The 21,158-nt window shown below is 39.6% G+C and overlaps 1 protein-coding gene across 7 annotated transcripts in view; it reads left to right on the top strand.

Annotated features, from left to right (window-relative positions):
- Positions 1 to 21,158, top strand: part of SH2D4A (SH2 domain containing 4A) — a 59,733-nt gene that overhangs the window by 24,777 nt on the left and 13,798 nt on the right. For 5 of the 7 annotated variants that reach the window (XM_042934679.1, XM_042934678.1, XM_042934683.1 and 2 more), the window contains 4 exons: positions 6,093 to 6,173; positions 10,062 to 10,173; positions 12,017 to 12,227; positions 14,988 to 15,118. In XM_042934679.1, coding sequence (XP_042790613.1) covers positions 6,093 to 6,173; positions 10,062 to 10,173; positions 12,017 to 12,227; positions 14,988 to 15,118 — 535 coding nt within the window. Of the gene's footprint in view, positions 1 to 6,092; positions 6,174 to 10,061; positions 10,174 to 12,016; positions 12,228 to 14,987; positions 15,119 to 18,492; positions 18,679 to 21,158 lie in introns of all 7 variants that reach the window. The other 2 variants (XR_006201577.1, XM_042934681.1) reach the window with 2 other exon arrangements.

Consider the following 21,158-nt stretch of genomic DNA (forward strand, 5'->3'; position numbering starts at 1 on the left):
AGGGTCTCTGTTGTCCTAATTCATGTTTCAGTAAAATCATTCCACAGGGACCATGTACCATATTTTCAACAGTAAAATTGATTGTCCCATTTTTCATCTTGTTAGTTTAGTTGGACTTTGAAAGATATCTCTACCCCATATTATCCTCCTTCATAACTTTATCAAAGCAATTTCATTATTCTGCCTCTCTCATTATTTTAGAAGGAAAAAGCTAAATCCCAGTATGCTCAAATGCTTAATATTATAATCATCGTTGGGAAATTTTATTTAAAATGGCTGGAAATACCAGGATATGATTATTCCAATGACCTGGTTAGCAAAATGGGTGAGTTATAGAGCATCAATTTTCAGAGAATTTTAATTGTCTCTCTTGATTAATATTAAAACTAGACTAAATATTTTATAATGATTGAGAAAGTGCTTCATGAATTTATGGTATGTTCATTCATGCACCAAATATTTATTGAACCTTACTAAGTGCCAGTCACTGTTCTGTTTGCTGAGGGCTCAGCTATCAGTGAATTAAGCTGACATAGTCTTTGCCTTCATTATTCTGACCTTTTATCCATTAAGGAATACCATGGATTTAAGAGGTGTAAGAACAGGATGGCTAAACACTTAATCTAGTAATTTTTTTTCAAAAGGAAACTCTTGGTTTTAGCCTGTTAATTCATCATTTTAATCTTTACCATAAAAATTGAATGCTAAAAATCTTATGTTTATTGGAGTTTTCTGGTTTATTTGCAGTTAATAAATTGCATAGCCATACTTTTAAACAGAGTATTAAGTTAAAAGACAGAACAAACTGTTTTTCAAATCAGCTTTTTTAAATGTTTATTTATTTATTTTGAGAGAGAGAGGACATGTGCATATATGCATGAGTTTGGGAGGGTCAGAGAGAGAGGGAGAGAGAGAGAATCCCAAGCAGGCTCCATACTGTCAGCACGGAGCCTGATGTGGAACTCGATCCCATGAACTATGAGATCGTGACCTGAGCCAAAATCAAGAGTAGGTCGTACAACTGACTGAGCTACCCAGGCACCCCTCAAATCAGTTTTAAAAGTGAATATAATTAGAATAATTCTCATGGGACACATAGTCTCTGGGGGAAATATGATTTGTAATCATGTAATACAGATGTTGCTACAGTATCTTTTGATAATCCAATTGCTTATATAGATTTGAATTGCCATACTTCTAAATTTAACAGTAATTTGTATACACAACAGACACACACACACACACACACACACACACACATGCACGCACACACACACGCACTACCCTTTGGTCAATACAGATGCTCTCCACTCCCAGATCTGGTTGGGCCTGCACTGACTAGAAGGGACCATTCTGACTCAGTGTCTGCAGGAAGTCTACTACCTTCTGATGCCATTGGCTTTCAAGTTTTCACTTTATTTTGTGGAGTCATATTCTGTGGCAGTTTTTATTTTTAAATAAAGGGGATATGAAGCAGGTAAGATTGCTTTAACTGTGCCCATAGAGTTTCAGCAGCTGCAGAAGCCTCTGTAATGTAGCAAATGGGAAGAAGGTGCTGTGGCTTGTAGGCATGAGAACAAGCACACATTCTCTCTGGGACACCCCGCGGAAAGACTGAGCTGTAGACATCGAGAGGACATGGTTTCAATCTCTGATTTCCTATCTATTAACATGTCACCTTACCTCTTTTGTAAAGGGACAGTACCTGCTTTGATTCTCTTATAGGATTGATAATGAAGGTCAAATGATGTATCGGACTTGAAAGTGCTTTGAAAGCAAAAATTATGCAGGTATGGGTAGTTTTCCTCTCTTTCTAATAATAGGAATAATTAAAAAGTATATTCCCTGGAACATAGCATCATATGGAAGCTGCAGAGGGGGCATGGTGCCTTCTCCAAGAAGCCTCTTCATCTTCACTCTGGGAATGTTGAGTGGCAACAGCATTCCTGAGATTGTCTCCATCTGGTATTAACATCATAAATAGTCACTTTTGAGCCAATAATCTGGTTGTTTTTTAATAAAGGAAATCTTGGATCATACTGTTTTCAGTCTACTATACTGAACTTGTATTTCATGTATTTGTAGAATGGGTAAGTGTATCTGAATGAACCCATTCTATACAAGTCCTCATTAGTTCTTCATATTATTTTAGCACTTTGGAATAATGGCAAATCTTGGTTCACCTTGAAAACTAGAATTTTTATATGTGGTTCTTGGTATATGTGAAGAGTTTTTAGAGTTTACCATATATTTTAGACTTATAGAAGTACTTCAGTAGAAGTATCAGGTAGTTATTAACTGGGTGGTTATTAAACTAATTGAAATTATTTATGCTCTGACTCCTCTGCTCAAGAACCAACTCAGAGCTTTGGTATACTGAGAACAGAACCTAAAACTTGTGACAAAGAAAGGATGTCAAATCTGATGGCACCAGCAGATGGTGCTGATGGTCATATTATCCCTTCAGTTCCGGTCCATTTCATTGTCTGGCTCATTTGTCTGTGCTTAGTTTTGAATTATCTTTTTTTTTTTTTTTTTTTTTTTTTTAACATTTATTCATTTTTGGGAGACAGAGAGAGAGAGACAGACCATGAGTGGGGAGGGCAGAGAGAGAGAGGGAGACACAGAATCTGAAGCAGGCTCCATGCTCCAAGCTGTCAGCACAAAGCCTGACGTGAGGCTCGAACTCAGGAACTGTGAGATCATGGCCTGAGCTGAAGTTGGACGCTCAGCCGACTGAGCCACCCAGGTGCTCCCAATTTTGAATTATCTTAAGAGTATTAATAACCCCATCATTTCTGAGAAGTGCAAAAGCAGTGAGAATGTTGAAATGCTGGTGTCGGGGAAGGATTTCCTCTGCCCTTCGAGGTCCTTCTGGCCAGAATAAGAATCAAAGTGACACGAGACAGACTAACAGGAGAAAATCAAATTTAATTTCCTATGTATGAGAAACCCACACAGATGTGGAAATTCTGAAGACAGTCAAGCAAAATGTGGTGTATATATCATTCTGAACTAAGGAGAAAGGGGCTCTAGGGGTCTGGGACTTCCTGCAATTCACAGGATGATAAAAAAGAGTAAATGTTTGGTAAAAACAAATGTTTTCTGGGCCACTCAGAAAGAATGAGACACAGAGGACATTGATCAAACAGGCTCTGCTAGATTCCTCTCTCTCTGCTATACCTAGTTCATAGTGTCATGGAGTTATCTCTAGTGACAGCTCTCTTCCTGGAGCAAGACCTCTATCTAAATTCTTTTAAGTAGTTGAGGTGGGAAGGTAACGAGCTTTTCCTGAATCTGCTGGGTTTTGATTGCTTTTAACTCAAAAATTACCTTCATGCCAATGTAGTCCATCTTGGGGTGGTCTGCCCTTGGTGGTAGATAGATAATATAGGAAAAAAGATAATAAAAAAAGCAAGTGGTAAGGAAACAATGCTGTATGTGCATATAAGATGAATCATTCAATTGAGCAAATAATTCTAAGGGACAAAGAATAACTCACACAGTATGCTTCAAGTGCCATGCAGATGACAGTAATTGGCAAGTGATGGGGGAAAAAGGTTTGACAAAGTAGAATATATGTTAGAAGAGACCTGTCCAAGCCCTGTTAGCCTGAAGCTAATTCAGGAAACAACTGAGAGTCTGCGAGCTTAAAGGCTGAGGGTGGATGAGTGCTGGTGACAAATCCCCAGTCCAAAGCTCTGCTGGCTGCCTAGGTCCAGGTCCTGCTACAGACTAGTGGCTGGTTCCATAGCTAGAACCTGAGTACAGTGCTTGAGCAGACAAGGGAGGGTGGTTACCAGTCTCCTAATTTTCTTTTTCTTTAAAGTTTTTTTCTTCAATTTATTTATTTATTTTGAAAGAGAGAGAAAGAGCCTGAGTGGGGGAAGGACAGAGAGAGAATCCCAAGCAGGCTCCGCACTGTCAATGCATAGCCTGATACAGGGCTCAAACCCACAAAACATGAGATCATGACCTGAGCCAAAGTTGGATGCTTTACTGACTGAGCTACCCAGGTGCCCCCCTCCTAATTTTCAACATAGAAGAAACTGATCCTTTTTGCAAAATGATGTCCCACGGATCTTATATCATTAAATAAAGGGAGAGGGAGAGTGGGCCTGTTTTTAAAGCTCACATTCCTTATGGTGGAAATTTATTCAGAGACTACAAATTCAAGTTCTTCAAAGTCATGTTGGACTTTTCAACAGACATGTATAAAATCTGTTAAAACAGTTCTAACCTGTTCACAGATAGGGAACTGGCTACTATACTATTCTGTTTTAGATGCAGAGCAGTTATGTATCCTTTTATAATATTAAAATAAAAATGAGATAGAATATGGTAGGTAGCAATTGTGAAACCTATAGGAGTCATTATTTTGCCAAGTAATAAGCATAAAGAAACATTTTGACCTACAACTCATTTCCTATCATTGCAATGTTGACATAGTGGGAAAAGTATAAACTCTGGCACTACCCAGCTGTATGATGCCAGAAAGCTGTACAACTCCTCTGAGATTCAGTTTCTTCCTCTGATAGTTGGGTATTGTGTTGTCCATACATCATAGGTGCTTGAGGAATAAAAATAATACTAAGTTACTAACACAGTGCCTGGTCATAATGCGCCTTTAATGACTAGTAGCCTTCAGTGGAATTAGCATTAATAGCACTCTCCATGACTAGTAAAAAATCTCAACAGAGGGCTTGAAGAGTGCCACTACCAATTGCCATGGCCAGTTTTATTAACTAAAATAGACTAAACTTTTATAACAAATAGACCAACAAAGCAATAGGCAAAACACAACAGGAGTTCATCTTTCTCACTTAGAACTTCAAAGAATGGTTCTGGTTCAGGAGGCCCAGGTCCACAGAGTCACTCAGGGACTGAAGGTGTAGTAGCATGACTGTGATCACCATTTCAGCCCAAAGGAAGGGGGAAGTGGGAAGTGGAGAGGAATGGGTGAAGGAGGTTTTAAGGACTTGAATAGGAGTGGCAAATACCAGGTATCACAAATTGGAAATAACTTATTCCCATGGGCACACCTAACTGCTAGGGCAGCTGGGAAAAGCAATGTAGCTACTGTGAGATAAGGGATAAAACTGAGGTAGTCACACTGGTTTATTACATGACATGGTAATGACCCTAAAGTATCTTATGCTCCACACTGAATCTCGGTACCAACCTTTTTCTGAAAATTTACTGACAATTTCTGATCGATACCAAAATTCAGGAGTGAGTCCTCAGGCACAGGGCACATAAATCATGGTGATATGGGTTGCGAGAGGCTCATGTGACTTTTCATACTGGGACTTGGCCCAGACTCTGCATCAGGCCGGGGCAGGGGGACAGGGGCCTGTGTAACTGACCTGGCCTTAAGAGACACTCCGTGTGATATGCCAGCTCAGTCACAATGCCAGAGCAGTTGGCATGTGGCAGGCAGGAGTGACACTAGGGAATCTGGGCAATGGATCTGGGAACCACATTGGCAGGAGTTGCCTCTTGGGAAATCCATCCAGAGCAGCATAAAGCCAGATACTGGGCTGGGTAACAGGGGTGGGAGAGGTGGGGAGGGGAGGAGAGTGATCAGACAGAGAAAGTGGCCAGGGCTCCCAAGCACCAAACTGATATTCTAGTCATGCCTCCAGTCCTACACAGGGAGCAAGGCATATGCAGTTAAATGTCAGAGATGAAGCATTTCTCTGGTCTGAACTAAAACAGGGGATGACGTAGAGCAGGGATTAAGAGAAGAAGATAATTTAAATTAAGGAGTAATGGTGATGTCTAGAAGTCATTCTGGAGCCCTGGGGCCAGCTGGGAACAAAAAAGAGAAACCCACTTGTCATGACCAAAACACCAGCTCCAGAGTCTTGAGCAATAATCCCCTACTGAGTAGGGAGGCTGAGGTCTCCCGTACCTACTGCCTCAGTCATTATGGACTCAGGGACTTTGGTGGTGGAAAGCTTTGGTACATACATCTATGGGAGTGGGCCAGGTTAGGGAACATTGAAACAAAGGAAGCATTAACAGATTATCTACTGAAACTGCACTGTAGTTCTAAATGGTATAAAAAACATGTTTCATTTAATTTTTAGTCATTCTCCAGTTCCTCAAGAAATATTCAACAAATGTCGGCAGATTCTATCAATCGTATGAAGGCATATGGATTTCACCAGGTAAAGACTTACATTCTGTCTTCAGGGGGCTAAATGCATAGCCATGTCCACTAATGTTTCACAAATGGATATATTAGTCTCATGCAGAAATGAAAGCAGCAAAATGTGAAATCTGTCTTAAAAAGCTTGTGAGCATAGCTATTCATCTTTACCTGTTTATCTGGAGGTTGGAAAAGTCTTGAGTATCATGGAAAGAACAGATGCCAAGAAATATCTGCTAAACTCCTCATGGAAGATCTAAACAGAGACAACACCAGAGAGCGATAAATGAAGCATTTAACTTGGCAGAAATGGTGAATTCAGATTAAGTTCCTAATGTGTTCATTGGTTCTGTGAACCTGTCCCTTCAGGATGAGCAGCCTCTTGTGCCGTCCATGCCCACTGTGCCAGGAGCTCCTTTAGGCACTCAGACCTCTCACACATCCACCCAGACGTGGGATTCTTCCTACAGGCCAAGCCTGTTTCCTCCATCATGCTAGATTGTCATTGTATCATACATTTTTCACAATAAATGGGGCATAGGCTGGCAGTTGGAAACCATGGTAGGATTTGACCCGCAGTAAGTTTGAAAACATAGCATAAGATAGGAGGCTGTAAAGAGAAGGTTCTGAGTGACCACAGGCCTGAGATGGGGTCATGGTGAAGGCCCACATTCTAGTAGATTCTAGCAGATCTAGTAGATCTCTAGTAGAGGTCAATTCCCTGACTGGTCTGCAGGGACATGCATGAACTGAGATAGCTCCTGTGGAGACTTCAAGAAGCCATGAACTTTTGTGGTATAGTCCTGGTGTGCATACTGCTGATATAATATAGGCCATTCCAGAGCATCTAAAGGAAAATTTCAGTTACACTGCCCAGATTACATTGCTTCATTTCAAATGATAGCAAGAAAGACAAAGGGTCTGTGTATTTATTCAACCAATTTCTGCTGAGTTTCTCCTCTGTGGTAGGCACTGTTACAGGCTTTGGAAACACAGTGAAAAAATAGATAAAATCCCTACCCTCAGGAAGCTTATATTCTGGATGTGGAGACAGACAACAAACACATCTATGAAGTCAGATGGTCGTAAGTTCTATGGGGGAAAATGATGCAGGATAAGGGAGCTGAGGAAGGCTGGGAGGGTGGGAATTGGTTTTTTATAGAGGTAGTCAGAGAAGGCTACTCTGTAAAGGTGCTATTGGTGGAGACCTGAAGGAATGAGGGAAGGGGCCATGTGGATGACTGGGGTAAAGTATGTTCCCAGCAGAGGGAACAGCGAATATAAAGGCACAAAGGCAAGAGCTCGCTTGACATGGTCAAAGAGATCAGTGCTGAGAAATCATGTAGACCCTTGTAAGGAATTTGGTATCTTGGTGTTATTTCAAGCCACGATGAAAAATGAGATCATCTAGAGAGTGAGTTTAGATGGAAAAGAGAAGTGGTCTGAGGTCTAAGGTACATCAGTGTTTAGACTGGGCCTGAAATATCTTGTCTCCAAAATAAGGGAAATGGACTAGATCAGTGGTTCTCGAACATTTTAAGATGTAAGTTACTCGTTTTCACACCCTCTCAGGAGAACACCTAGAGCCATGGGCCGATACATCCCCTCTCTAACTTAAGAAATTATCTGGGAATTCAAGAAAGTGAATGAGCAGAAAGATCACTTACCAAGCTTCTCTGTAGAACAAAGGTAATAAAACAGAGCCTTCCCACTTTAAAGGCAATGGAGAGGCTCTCTGAGGAAACTTGTGGAGAGTATTTCCATTAACAGGCTGGGATGAGAGACTTTCTGTGGGAGACGTTTTGACATCAAACTGCCTGTCCTCATGTTTAAACCTCAGTCCGTGGGCGTATGGACCAGTGTTCAGCCTCAGCCCTGCTGTTCCTTCACTCCTCAGCCTCTATCTTGATTTTCCCATGCTTGGCTCACCATCCCCATCCTGGGCCTACATGTTTCCAGCAAACACTTCTAAAAAGGAAATGATGGTTTGGCTTGGTTTTCTAAATAGATGAAGTAGGAAGTAAGGATCAACTTGTAACTGTTAGGCGCCCCTAACAGTCATTTAAAACACCAGAAGCTGCTTTTTGTCTGTTTGTTTTAGTTTTTATAATATTGGCAAACTGCAGAGGCTTAGCTCTAGGCAGGAAATGAAAGTAAGAAAAAAAGTGAAAATAATAAATACACAAAAGTTTTGTTACATCTTGGGGTGCCTGGGTGACTCAATCGATTAAGCATCTGACTCAATTTTGCTCAGGTCATGATCTCACCGTTTCTGGGATCAAGCCGCATATGGGGTTCCACACTGACAGTGTGGAACCTGCTTAGGATTCTTTCTCTCCCCCTGTCCCTCTCCTGTTTGCTTGCACAGACACACTCTCTCTCTCCAAAGAAAGAAAGAAAGAAAGAAAGAAAGAAAGAAAGAAAGAAAGAAAGAAAGAAAGAAAAAAGTTACATCTGAAGTGAAATATAGTGTATGAATTATCACCTATATTAACTGTGATTTATGACTTCCCACAGTGATTGAAAACAAGTTCTGTGACATCAAGGTTTATATTTTAGTTGGGGTGAAATAACTTAACAGAAAGTCTTTATCTTTCTATAGAGAAAAAGAAAAAAAAAAAAACTATCATTTTTGTGCTGGAGAACAAAGCATGATCTGTCTTTTCTGACCCTCTCAGCTTATTTCATTATTTAGGTGACCAAGGCTCTTATTTAGTTGACCAAGTGCTAAATTCAGTTTTCTTGTAGGCACTCAGGAGGCAGTTCCCAAATAAACAAAGTACTTTTTAGGTCTAAGTGATTAGGCGTATTAGTTTCTCTTTAGTTAAAAACGAGTTCCTTCAGTGTACTGGTGCATAGAGCTGTCCACTTCACAATGGCTAATGTCATATTTTTATGTTATGTGTATTTTGCCACAATTTTTAAAAAGGTTACAATGGTAATTTTTATATTATGTATATTTTACAATAAACAAAAGCAAATTCCCTTTTTAAGGAAGACTTGTGTTTCTTATTTTATGTTTTCTCAAAGATGATGCTTTGTAAAAATATTTTTCTGCTTTTTTTAAATACAAAAAAATATTCCTTTTTGGGTCACCTAAAATCATGTGTAAATACCACATTTTTAGACACACTGGTGCGAGGGCACATGGAGATACAGCTAAGATTGCTGTAGAAATGTACTGTTACTTTTATGGAACCTGTCAGATACTAGAGTGTTTACATTGGTGCCATGAAACAGTATTTACACACTACTTCAGGGAATTCAACTTAAAGCAGAGAAGTGCTGTGTTTGAGGAAAATGGATATTTATTGAGTTCTTACTGTGTTACACACTATGGGAGACACTTTTTAAATATTATTTAACCCTCAGTATAACCCTATGAAATATTTTGAATTCTCTTTTTTTTTAGTTTATTTTTGAAAGAGAGAGAACTCAAGTGGGGGAGGGGCAGAGAGAGAGGGAGACACGGAATTGGAAGCAGAGGCCAAGCTCTGAGCTGTCAGTACAGAACCTGACGCAGGGCTCAAACCCTTGAACCGCGAGATCATGACCTAAGCTAAAGTCAGATGTTTAACCAACTGAACCACCCAGGTGCCCCAAAATATTTTTAATTTTCTAATTATACTTAGGGGAAGACAGCCTAAGGGAGGTTTGGTAAGGGGACATGCAGTTGTACAGCTAGGTGGCAGTAGAGTCAGCTTCAGGTATCACTGACTGCAAGCTTTTCCTGCACAACAAATTGCCTAGCCAGGGGCCGCAAGGGAGTTAAACAGAAACCAACCTGAGTCCCCTCCCCATCCCTGTACCCCCTTCCTCCCTCCCCTCCTCCACCTCTCCTCCTCACAGAAAACTGCCAGTCAGTCATTAGTGTTTGTTTCTGTTGTTGTTGTTGTTGTTTTAACAGAAGAAAGAATCCATGAAGAAAACACAAGATGAGGAACTAAAACAAATAGATGGGGAGAAAACCAAGCAGATTTATAAAAGCTGGAAAGAAGATTCAGAGTGGCAGGCATCTTGTGAGTACCTCAGGGCCTCCATAACACTTTAGACTCTTCAGGCCAATTCCTTCTCTTAATAAACGATCAAACTAGGAAGCACTTAAAATAGTTGTTGAGAGAATTATTACTAAGTTATTACAGAAAGGTTTATGAGTCTCTTTTTGAACAGTAGTAGAAAGGTTTTCCATTCATCTTTGTACCATCACAGCTGTCGTATCTATTTGATGGAATGGTATATAGCTATGAAAAAACATGTTTTAGAAGAGTGTTTAATGAATTTGGGATATGTTTATATCTTTTTTTTACTTGGAGAAGAAAAAATATTACAAAACAGTATGAAAAACATCCTTTGTTTGTTTGTTTGTTTGTTTTTAAGTAGGCCTCACATCCAGCATACAACCCAACATGGGGCTTGAACTCACAACCCTGAAACCATAACCTGAGCTGAGATCAAGAGTCAGACACTTAACTGACTGAGCCATCCAGGTGTCCCAAAATATCCCAATTTTAAAATGCTCGAGTATATGAAGTAAAAGAACTGGAAGGTTATTAACTGTCGACATTAGTTTTTTTGGAGAGGTGGGATCTGAGATTTGTTTGAATTTTTGTTCTTGTTATTCTGTATTTTTCTAAATTTCAACATTGAACTCAACTTGGTAATAGAAGAACCCAGGAATAATCAATTGGATATATCAGCATCCCTCCCATGCCTGTCACCTAACCCTGACTCCTTTTAGAGGTGGCACCACCAAAGATAGACCTCCTTAGGAAGAGCTCAGTGCAGGTGAAGGCAGAGCAGAGCCTGCTCAGGGATGCTAGGGGAAAATGTTTGTTTGAAACAGCTGACCCAGAAAAAGGCTTACCTACCAGGTCATCCCTAGAGACCACTTGAGGGAGAGAACAGGAGTGGCAATGTTTGCAGGATGTGGAGAATACTGTGTTCAGTTCCATAACAGTGAATACCATTAACATGACAGTTTTTGTGAAATGAAAACATTTGCAAGATCCAATCACTTCTATGCAGTGAAATTCTAGCATAATGGAACATTTTTGGCATCTCTTTAAAGTCGAACCTAACAGGGTTTGACCAATAATGGCTGAAGTGCAAATACACACAATAAAAATTAGTCTTAACATCCTGCATTGGAGTCCTTTACCACTGTGTTGTCAAAACAAAAGCAAAACAAAACAACAAACCTTCTGCTTTACAAAGCAACATTAAAAGGTGACTTTGGGATGCTTTTATGTGTATCAACACATTCTCTGTGGTGAGAATCACTTTATTTTATTTTTTTTGTTCTGGCAGGCCGATTTACATTTGGTTCAGTTCTCTGTGGACTGAGGAGTGGACATCACCACTCTTTCATCCTGTCCACAGCCAGGAGCCACGGCACTGAGGAGTTCCTCATAGTCTGCTCTTTGCTGGTGACATCCTGAGCTGCGTGTGTGAGGGATGTGACATCACCTCTTTTATTCAAAGACCCCCTGTCAGTTGGAATTCTCACTTGGTCTGTGACTCACCACTTGGTCTTGCCAACTGCAGGAAATTCTGAAACATGTACCCATGGTTCTCCATGTCTATCTCCTCTTTTCCTCCTCCTCTTCCTTCTCCCTCTTAGAAAGTCCTAAAACTCCCAGAGAAAGATAGGAAGTCTGCTGTGAACATTGGGCAGTTGTGAATGTGCAAGCCTGAACTATGTGAGTCATAGGTGTTGACACTGATTGTTCATTGTCATCATCAGATGACAGAATCTGCTGGGATGAGAGACTGCTCTCTCCACCAGCTGAGTCTTCTCACCATCTCTGTTGGCTGACCAGGGGCTTTCTCAACACCTCCCCCCTCCCCGCCTTGTTTTCCTAGTGCGAAAATCCAAAGCAGCTGATGAGAAGAGACGCTCTTTGGCTAAACAAGCACGGGAAGACTACAAGAGGTTATCACTAGCGGCTGAAAAAGGAAGAAGTGGTGAGGGACCACAAAGTCCCCCAAGCATTCCACAGAAACCAAAAAGACCTCCGCTTCCACCCAAGCCTCAGTTCCTAACCCCAGCGGGATACCCTCGAAAGCCTCTTAGGTAAGAAGCCACACAGATGGCTTTAAGCATAACGGTGGAAACTGGCTGATTAAAGACAAACTGCATGATGAGCCATGGGGAATGAAGGACCAGCTGGCTGCCTGTGAAATTAAATTCAGCCTCCCCTCCAAGCCTGTCTTCCTGAGATACCTGGTCTGGATTCGTTTCATTCTTATCTATAAAATGTCCACAGTTGTTGTAATTAAGATACCCAGTAACTTAGGATGCACATCGAGTTCAGTGCCTTCCTATGCTACTATCGCACCCCCACCCCCTTGGGCTGAAGGGGAGCCAATGAGGGGAGAAGCAGAAACAACAGGGGTTTCACCAGTGCTCAGTATTGCTCTTAGTAGGAAACAATATCAAAGTAGGAATCTAATGGCTTGCTGACTTTCATGGCTTCAGTAGAGTTATGTTTTCATTGCTCAGGATTAAAGGTTTGATGGTAATCCTTGTTCTGGGATACAGAGCCAAGCTCATATGTTGAGATTTTGGAACTGTTCCTTTGTTGAATGAAAACTTTTTTGGTCATAACAGTGCCTTTGCCTCCAAGGCTATGGGAAATTAGAACAATTTGTTTTGTAAAATCCCTGAAGAAAAATACAATGATATCATAGCAGAAACCCCTTTCCTTTATGTTACTTAACTGATTATAAAATTATTTTCTCCTGGATATTATATGATTATTTTCGTATTCTAATATGTAGAAAGGTGATAGTTAAAATATACCAGAGAAATCAAATAGTGATTGAGTGAAACAGAACTGTCTGAAAGCCTTGCCTTCTGAAATAAAAACTAAAAATACTCGGTTACAAGCATGGAGAAATAAAAAGCAAACAAATCTCTCTTTGCTTGGAGACAGTAGTTATCTTCAGGGCTTTTCCTAAGGGAGATTATGACCTCAGAGGAAATAGGAAGGTGAACCTTTTCCTCTACTATAATTATTTCTACTTACTCAACTAAAAGGTTCCGTTTTGTGACTTGGGGACCCGAACTAAATGATCATGTCTACAAAGTGACAGTTTGGGGAATCATTTTTTTTTCTTATGGACAAAAACCCAAGAAAGGCAATCAGAAACAGGTATCCTCAAACTTCTGTGACCAGGTCACAAAGGTGTGAGATCCTGCACAGCGTCCTTTCCAGTGCTCAGGCTTGTCTGTGTATTGACCACAGATCCCCAGCAGGGCTGTTTGTGGACCTACCACTGTTCTCCAGGCTCTTTTGAGGGTGGGACTGTGCCTTGAAATATGTCCTAACCCACAGTATTTTCAGAGCACAGTGTATGCGATTGACAGCAATGAAGGTGGCCTTTAATAAGGGTAATTCTTGTTTTGAGCTGTGCTCAGTTAACTCATTTTTCCAACTTAATACACTCGCATGAAATGCTTCTTGTGAGGCAGCCAGAATGGATGGGTTTTGGGCTGGGACAACAGTGATGACCGAGGTCAGCTAGGAACCAGCCCAAGAAAAGACAGAGATTGGCTGTCCTCAGATGTTTTGCTTAATCTCCATAGAGTTCCCAAAGAAAAAGAACCTAATTTGAAAGCTAATTAGAGCACTCATCATGTAATCTTATGTGTGTGCAGTGTCTGATACCCAAAAAAGTCAACTATTATAGGCTACTTTCTCCAAAATGCTGTTTATGTATATATATGGATATGTACCTGCATATATGTACATCTAACATATATGTCACATGTAACTCACAGTGACATGTGTTACCATAAAACGCATAAAGAGCCATACATTAATTTACATGACAGGCATCCCAGTAGTTCATCCAAACTCCTCATTGTTTTCACACTGAATTCTGCTCAAAATTAGTGGGCTGTGGTGTGAGACTTGGAAATATGTTTATTACATTGCAATGTTACTTTTGTAATGGAAATTGACTTACATCCCAGAATTTAAGTTCTGCTACTGAATATATTTCAAAATGATTCTGCTGCTTGTATCTTTTTTTTTCTTTTACCAATCTTCATGCATTTTTCTTTCTTTTTACTTTATAATTCTGAGGCTATCTTTAGCAGAACCAAACTTCTTCAAAGTGTGGGAGAGAAGAAAGCAGGTCGGGGAGATGGAAACAGAAAGAAGAGAAAGTTTAATAATGAAAATGTTAGGAAGGAAATTTATTTTATTGCATTTGATTTCTTTTGTTTGCAAGGACATGGCCCAAGGAAAGTAGTGCTGGGGTGTATCTTTTTAGTGCTTATTTTCTCAAATTTTAACTGGGAGTTAATGGAGCTTTTATTCACATTAAAAATGAATTAAATCTCTGTTTTAACACAGCAGTTGCTCAGAGCCATGACTAGCCCCACAGGACCAGAAGGACAAGTGACAGATTTATGTTCCTTCCTATTTTTTTAAAATGTTATTTTTGAGAGCACAAGTTGGGGAAGGGCAGAGAGAGGGGGACAGAGGATTTGAAGTGGGGTCCGTGCTGACAGCATCGAGCCCGATGTGGGGCTTGAACTCACATTGTGACCTGGGCCGAAGTCAGATGCTCAACCGACTAACCTACCCAGGTGCCCCTCTTTCCTATTTCTTGACTAGCCCTCAAGAAATTGTATGATGGCAGTAATTAGGGGTATAACCTCCCCTTAGCTCAGCCCATGTAATTAGATTTTCAAATATATATAATATATACATGATTATATATATATATATATATATATATATATATAGGGTATGTATGAGTTCTAAAGGCATTGTTTTCAAATTAGTTAAATCTAACTTGAAAAACATTTTCTAAATAACAGAAATCAGGGAGTGACGAGGATGGCATCCAGCTCTGCCCAAGAGGAAATCATTCGGTGGTTTAAAGAGGAGCAGCTACCTCTGCGAGCAGGCTACCAGAAAGCCTCAGATGCCATAGCTCCCTGGTTCCATGGTGAGTACAGAGGTTCCCTCAATGGAACCTCATCTGGTGATGCACAGAGCTATGCTAATCCACCAGGAGGGCAAAAAGAATAAAGGCGTCCTTTTATTTGTGCTGCCCAAGAAGAGCCTTTGAAATTATTTTCACAAGGAGTTTTTCAAAGGTTTCTCAGTGGGTTGCAAACTCATGATGAAGTTAGAAAACAGTGAGTGGTTGTGGTCTCTGCATGTACTGTGGGCTAATTTATCACCACAAATGAAATACCGCCGGGTGGGTGGGGAAGACAGTGCCTCCTGGTCACCTACACTAGGGCTCCCCTCAAAAGGCAGTGCCTGTTGTCCACCATCCACCATGAGTCAGATATGCCCTTGGGTGTGGTGGGCAAGGCATTGGTTTAGCAATCCAAAGGTCAGCTCTCCATTAACAGTTGAGTGACTTTGAGCAAATCATCTTCTTTTTCTGTAGCAAGTCAATTTAGCTAAGCCTCATTTTCCTCATCTATTAAATGAAGAAATTGAACTTTATGATCTTTAACCTAAAAATTCTATTACTTTGATCTATGTTTCCATTAAGTAGTTAAGGCTGCCAGGTGGGTTTGTTGAAGCCTGAGCAGATATTACCTAATAAGCCATTTAACACTAGAAATTTGATGAATTCAAGTCCTCTGTGTACCCAGCACACATTTCACTGACTGCTTAGTTTCTTGGACTTCAAGAAATGAAGGGGCTTCTTGCCTCAGCTTGCTTCTGTAATGTCTGTGGTTGATTTGGACTAATTGGCTCTATGTACAACAAAAGTGCTTTAATACAAAAATAAAGTTCTCTCACAGAGCACGCTTGTCGCAAAGGGTATATTGGTTTGAATCATGTTGAATCATGTTTAACTAGTATCATGTCACACATAAATATATCCAGAAAAATAGACTCCCAACCCTATAATATGGCAAACTCTTCTAAAAAGAAAAATATTATTTGTAATAGGCTTTCTGCTAATGGGCTGCTTTTGCAGTCAGATCATTATGGAACTGTCTAGCTTTCCTTGAAAATATGTGTTCTTTGGCAATTTAGGCCTTAGTAATTGTCCATTCCCTGAGGAGCCCCTCCCCCTCCTAGGACTGAGTCGTAAGTCTCCATTCTTCCCATTCTTCTTGGAAGACATTGGAAGAAAGAGGGACATCAGTGTCAAAAGATGAATAGAAAGAACATGGCCAATTACACGTTAGCCCCACTGTTTCATATTGCCCCCCCTTTTTTTTCCTTTTTATGGTAAGCACTGAGGAAATTAGTACTTTGTAGTTTCTGTGTCATTGGGCAGAAGATGTTGTCATCCCTGATTACAAGGGTGGCAGTTCATTTGAACAGCAGGAAGTGAGACATTGAAAATGTTGGTTCATGTAATTCAAAATCCTGGTACTTTAACAGGCAGTTCTATTTGAAACAGTTGCTAAAAGTGAGAAAGATAAAGTTGAACTAAAAATCCAGTTGGAGCTTTGATTAAAAAATAAATTCTTGAGTTTTAATAACTTATTAGTTGCAATTGTTGTTTATTTTCATTTATATAAATATTTATCATAGTCATAAGCAAAATAAATAATATACAGTATAATGTAAATAATATGATATTAATAGTCATGTAAGTCATTATCTTGTTTTAAGAAGACAAAATTTCACATGTTTCTATGATAAAGATGGATAATATCTTATATTTTTAAAATATAATCGTTTATTGCTCATGAGCCCTGTTTGAAATAATGGTATGGTAGCTCTTGTATTGGTTTACCATCTTCCTCCATTATCATGCACTGCATAAACTGCCTTTCTTATGTTACTGTTTTGGTCAGCTAATTTTTCACTGTGGAAGTCACACTTTTACCCTTTTCTTTTAATTAGCTTTAGACAGGATGAGTGGGTAGAGGACAGGGGAAATGAAAACTACTGGATCTCTGGCTTGTGGGGCTAGGCAGAAGGTGGCATGCTATCAGCTGGAAGAAGGACCACAAGAGGATGGGAGATTAAGGGGCAAAAAGAAGAGGGGAGACAATGAGCTTATCTGGGATATGATGAGTTTGAAATGTCTTTGGGGCAGTCATATGAAAATATCCCTTTGGAAATTGAATTGATGGAACAATGTTAGAGATAATATATTGGAGTTATCAGCACCTAATGAAAAGCATGGGAGGGATGAGGTTTTCCAGGAGTGAATTGGGAAGAATGATGAGAGAAGAACAAGGACAAGACCCTGGGGAGCACTAACATTCATTGTGATGGCACCAGATCTTTGTCTCAGGTGTCCCTCCTCACTTGGGATAATGATGAGATGAATATCTGTCCATGGGGGCCAGTATTAGAGGCAGTAAAGTAGGATATTGTCTGATCTCCTAGACGTAAGAGCTTGGAAAATCCCAAGTACAAGAGAGATCCTGAAATGCAGTGCTGAACTCCACTTCATGAGCATCTTTTGATGATCTCAAGCACATCTAGATATGCCGTCTCCCCACTTCTCTCTCAGCAAGCTTTTTTCAGAGACCACAAGTTCTCAACTTTTACCGGACTTTTGGTCCCATTGGTTATGTGGGACTTGTGGGAGAACCCATTGAAGATTCTCAAGTTCTTTTACACTTTTTGTTAGTTTTCCTTAGAGCCAGAGCACATTTCTAGCTTTTACATGGTTCAGTTTGGTGTTAGGACCCAGATGGAATGACTTGCTGACATCTCTTAGCTGCTTCCCATGTTCCTTCCTAGTATCCTGGAGACCAGGGAGCTGATGTACACACTGGCTCCTTCCCAGGATGCTTTCCCACCTACTCCCTGGGAAGAACCTCCCTGCAAATTTGTAGGCCACCTTACTACACTGTGCAACCACAGAATCATGAAGAATACTAGGAAGCCCCAGCAGTCTTGACAGAGGGCCTTGTGAAGGAATTTTGTAGTGGGCATTTTTCTAATTTTTTAATATTCTGCAAAGGTAATTCATGTTAGTTAATTTGTAAATTTTATACTCACACTCATTTAGGAGGACTGCTGGGAAAACTACAGTGTATGTCCCAGAGCATCTTGCCTTGCTGCTAAGCCCCTTCAGTAGGAGAAAGTTCTGGACTTTGTCACCACGTGAATAACTAATCTTGATCTCTCATCTGCCCTCCTTTATCAGCCTCCTAATTGGTCTCCATCTTTCCTCTGCTGTCCTCCGTTTTCAACATAATCAAACTGCAATGAGAGTACAACCCAAATTCCTCCCTGGGGCTCACAAAGCTGGCTTGATACACCCCTGATTATTGCTCCGGCCCCGTCTCAGATGATGTTCTTCGAAGAGCCCTGCCTTGATCACTGCTCTCCACCACACGTTTCCCTTCTATCCCTGACACACCACACTTACCCCTCTCTTAGGACCTCTGCAGTTGTTTCTCCTGAAGATCCTTCTATGGCCAGCCTCTTGAGGAGCTGACTCACGTGACTGTGGAGGCTTGCTGGGCCCCAAATCTGCTGGGTAGGCCAGCAGGCCGGAGACTCGGGGAAGACTGAGCTCGAGTCCAAAGGCTGAACACTGGCAGAATCCCTTCTTGCTCAGGCAAGGTCAGTCTTTGTTCTTTTAAGGCCTTCAACTGACTGGATGAGGCCTACCCACATTATGGAGGATTTTTCTCCCTTTCCTTATTTAAAAAAAAATTGATTATAAACTATTTTGAACAAAAAGTACAAAGGAAGCTATGACTAAGACCAACGTTGTAGCAAATGTTATATCTACTTTCCAGGATACAGTACAGTGAATGTTAGAAACCATATTTATTTCATATCTGTTTTTCTTAATAAGAAATAAAACCTGGGGGACCTGGGTGGCCCAGTCAGTTGAGCATCTGGCTCTTGATTTTGGCTCAGGTCATGATCTCACAGTTCGTGAGATCAAGCCCCATGTCTAACAGTGTGGAACCTGCTTGGGATTCTCTCTCTTCCTCTCTGTCTGCCCCTCCCCCACCTCTCTCACTCTGTCTCAAATAAATAAATAAACTTAAAAAAAAAAAAAGGAAAGAAAGTCTGAAAGAATTAAGGCACCCTCTTTTACTGCCTTTTTGATTCTGTATACCTCTCTCCCAGGGGGTGAACCACTCTTTTGAAATTATCCTTTCATTTTTATTCTCTCATTTTTGTACTCTCATTATATATGTAGATGTGTGTGAATTTTTATAAAATATATTAAGATATATTAAACGTATACATACTTCTATAAAACATGCAATCTTGTGTTTAACATTTACATGGTATCATGTTATAGGCATTGTTCTGCAACTTGAGTTTTCTCCCAACATTATGTTGTCTGGATTTTTCCTTTTTTATAAATGTAGACTGGCTCATTTGTTTTACCTATTGTGTAGTATATTATAATATATGTTATTTATAATATATAAAGTGTAAGCATACAATGCTTTATATGTATTTAATAATTATATTTCTATGTTATTATACACACTATCATTATTCATTCATCCCTTCTATATTTGGTATAGTTGGTTTTTGTTGTTGTTGTTGTTGTTGTTGTTGTTGTTGTTTTTGCCATTACAGAAAATGATGTGGGGTATATACTTTTGGACATACCTCATTGTACACATATGTGATAATTTCTTCAGGGTGTATATCTAAAAGTGGAATTGCTAGGAGGGTAGGTTACATGAATCTTTAATTATATTGAATATTGCCAAATGCCCTCCAAAGTGATTATATGAATCTCTACTCCCACTAGCAATCTTTAAGAGTTTCTGTTTTCCTACATACTTACCATGCTTGGTGTTGCCAAACTTTTCTTTTCCCTTATTCTTATGGGTCCAAAGTGGAATCACCTTATTTTATTTTTTTTATATTAAAAAAATTTTTTAACGTTTATTTATTTTTGAGAGACAAAGAGACAGAGCATGAGCAGGGGAGGGGCAGAGAGAGACACACACACACAGAATCTGAAGCAGGCTCCAGGCTCTGAGCTGTCAGCACAGAGCCTGATACAGGGCTCAAACCCATGACCATGAGATCATGACCTAAGCCGAAGTTGGGCACTTAACCAACTAAGCCACCCAGGTGCCCCTCACCTTATTTTAATTTGCACTGATTTGTAGTGAGGCTGAGCCTTCCCTGCTTCCTGGATAGGGGGGTTCTGTAATTACTTATAATCTTTTGACTATTTTTCTAGTCAGTTGAGTTTTTAATATTAATTTGTAGGATTTTATATATTCTGGATAGTAAACCTTTATTAATTATATGGGTTGCATATATCTTTTCCTAGACTACGTATTTTAGATTTTTGGCACATTTTGAGGCATAGAAGTTTTTCATTTCAGTGAGGTTGAGTTTAGCTATTTTTCCTTTATGGTTTTTGCTTATTGTATAATATATAATCCACCTGTAATTTATTTTTGTATATGATATATGGTATAGATACCTAATTTATTCTACATGTGAGTAGCCAGTTCTCGCAGTATCATTCATTAAATAGTCTTCCTTTTTCCACTGATTTGTAATGCTCCCGCTGTTGTATACCAAGATCCTGTTTATGGGAATTACTATATATTTGTATTATGTCTTTATATCTATTAGGACAAGTTCTCCCTCTTCCTATTCCTTTGAAATTGTCTTTCTTGGCCCCACATAGCTCACATGGCTTTTAGGGGCAACACATCAAGTTTTAAAATGCTTGTTGGGAATTTTAATAGAATTTCATTGAATTTGTAGATTAATTTGGAGATATAATTGCCATCTTTATATTATTGTATTTTTCCATCCATGAACATAGTAAATTTCTTCTTATATTTCTTTTAAATCATTAAATAAATCCCCCATATAGGACATGCACCTTTAAAAAAAAAAAAAAAAGGAAAACTAGATTTAGTTCTAGGTATGTAAATTTTTTTTCTGTTTTTAAAGGGATTTTTAAAAATTACATAATTGGTTGTTGATGCTGTAAAGAAATTATGTTTTTATATGTTGATCTTAAATTCATTAATACTGTTGAAATCTCTTATTATTTCTAATTGTTTGTCAGAAGATTCTGTTAGAGCTGCAATTTTTTG

The sequence above is a fragment of the Panthera leo genome, chromosome B1, assembly GCF_018350215.1.
Source record: "Panthera leo isolate Ple1 chromosome B1, P.leo_Ple1_pat1.1, whole genome shotgun sequence".
Classification (NCBI taxonomy): domain Eukaryota; kingdom Metazoa; phylum Chordata; class Mammalia; order Carnivora; family Felidae; genus Panthera; species Panthera leo.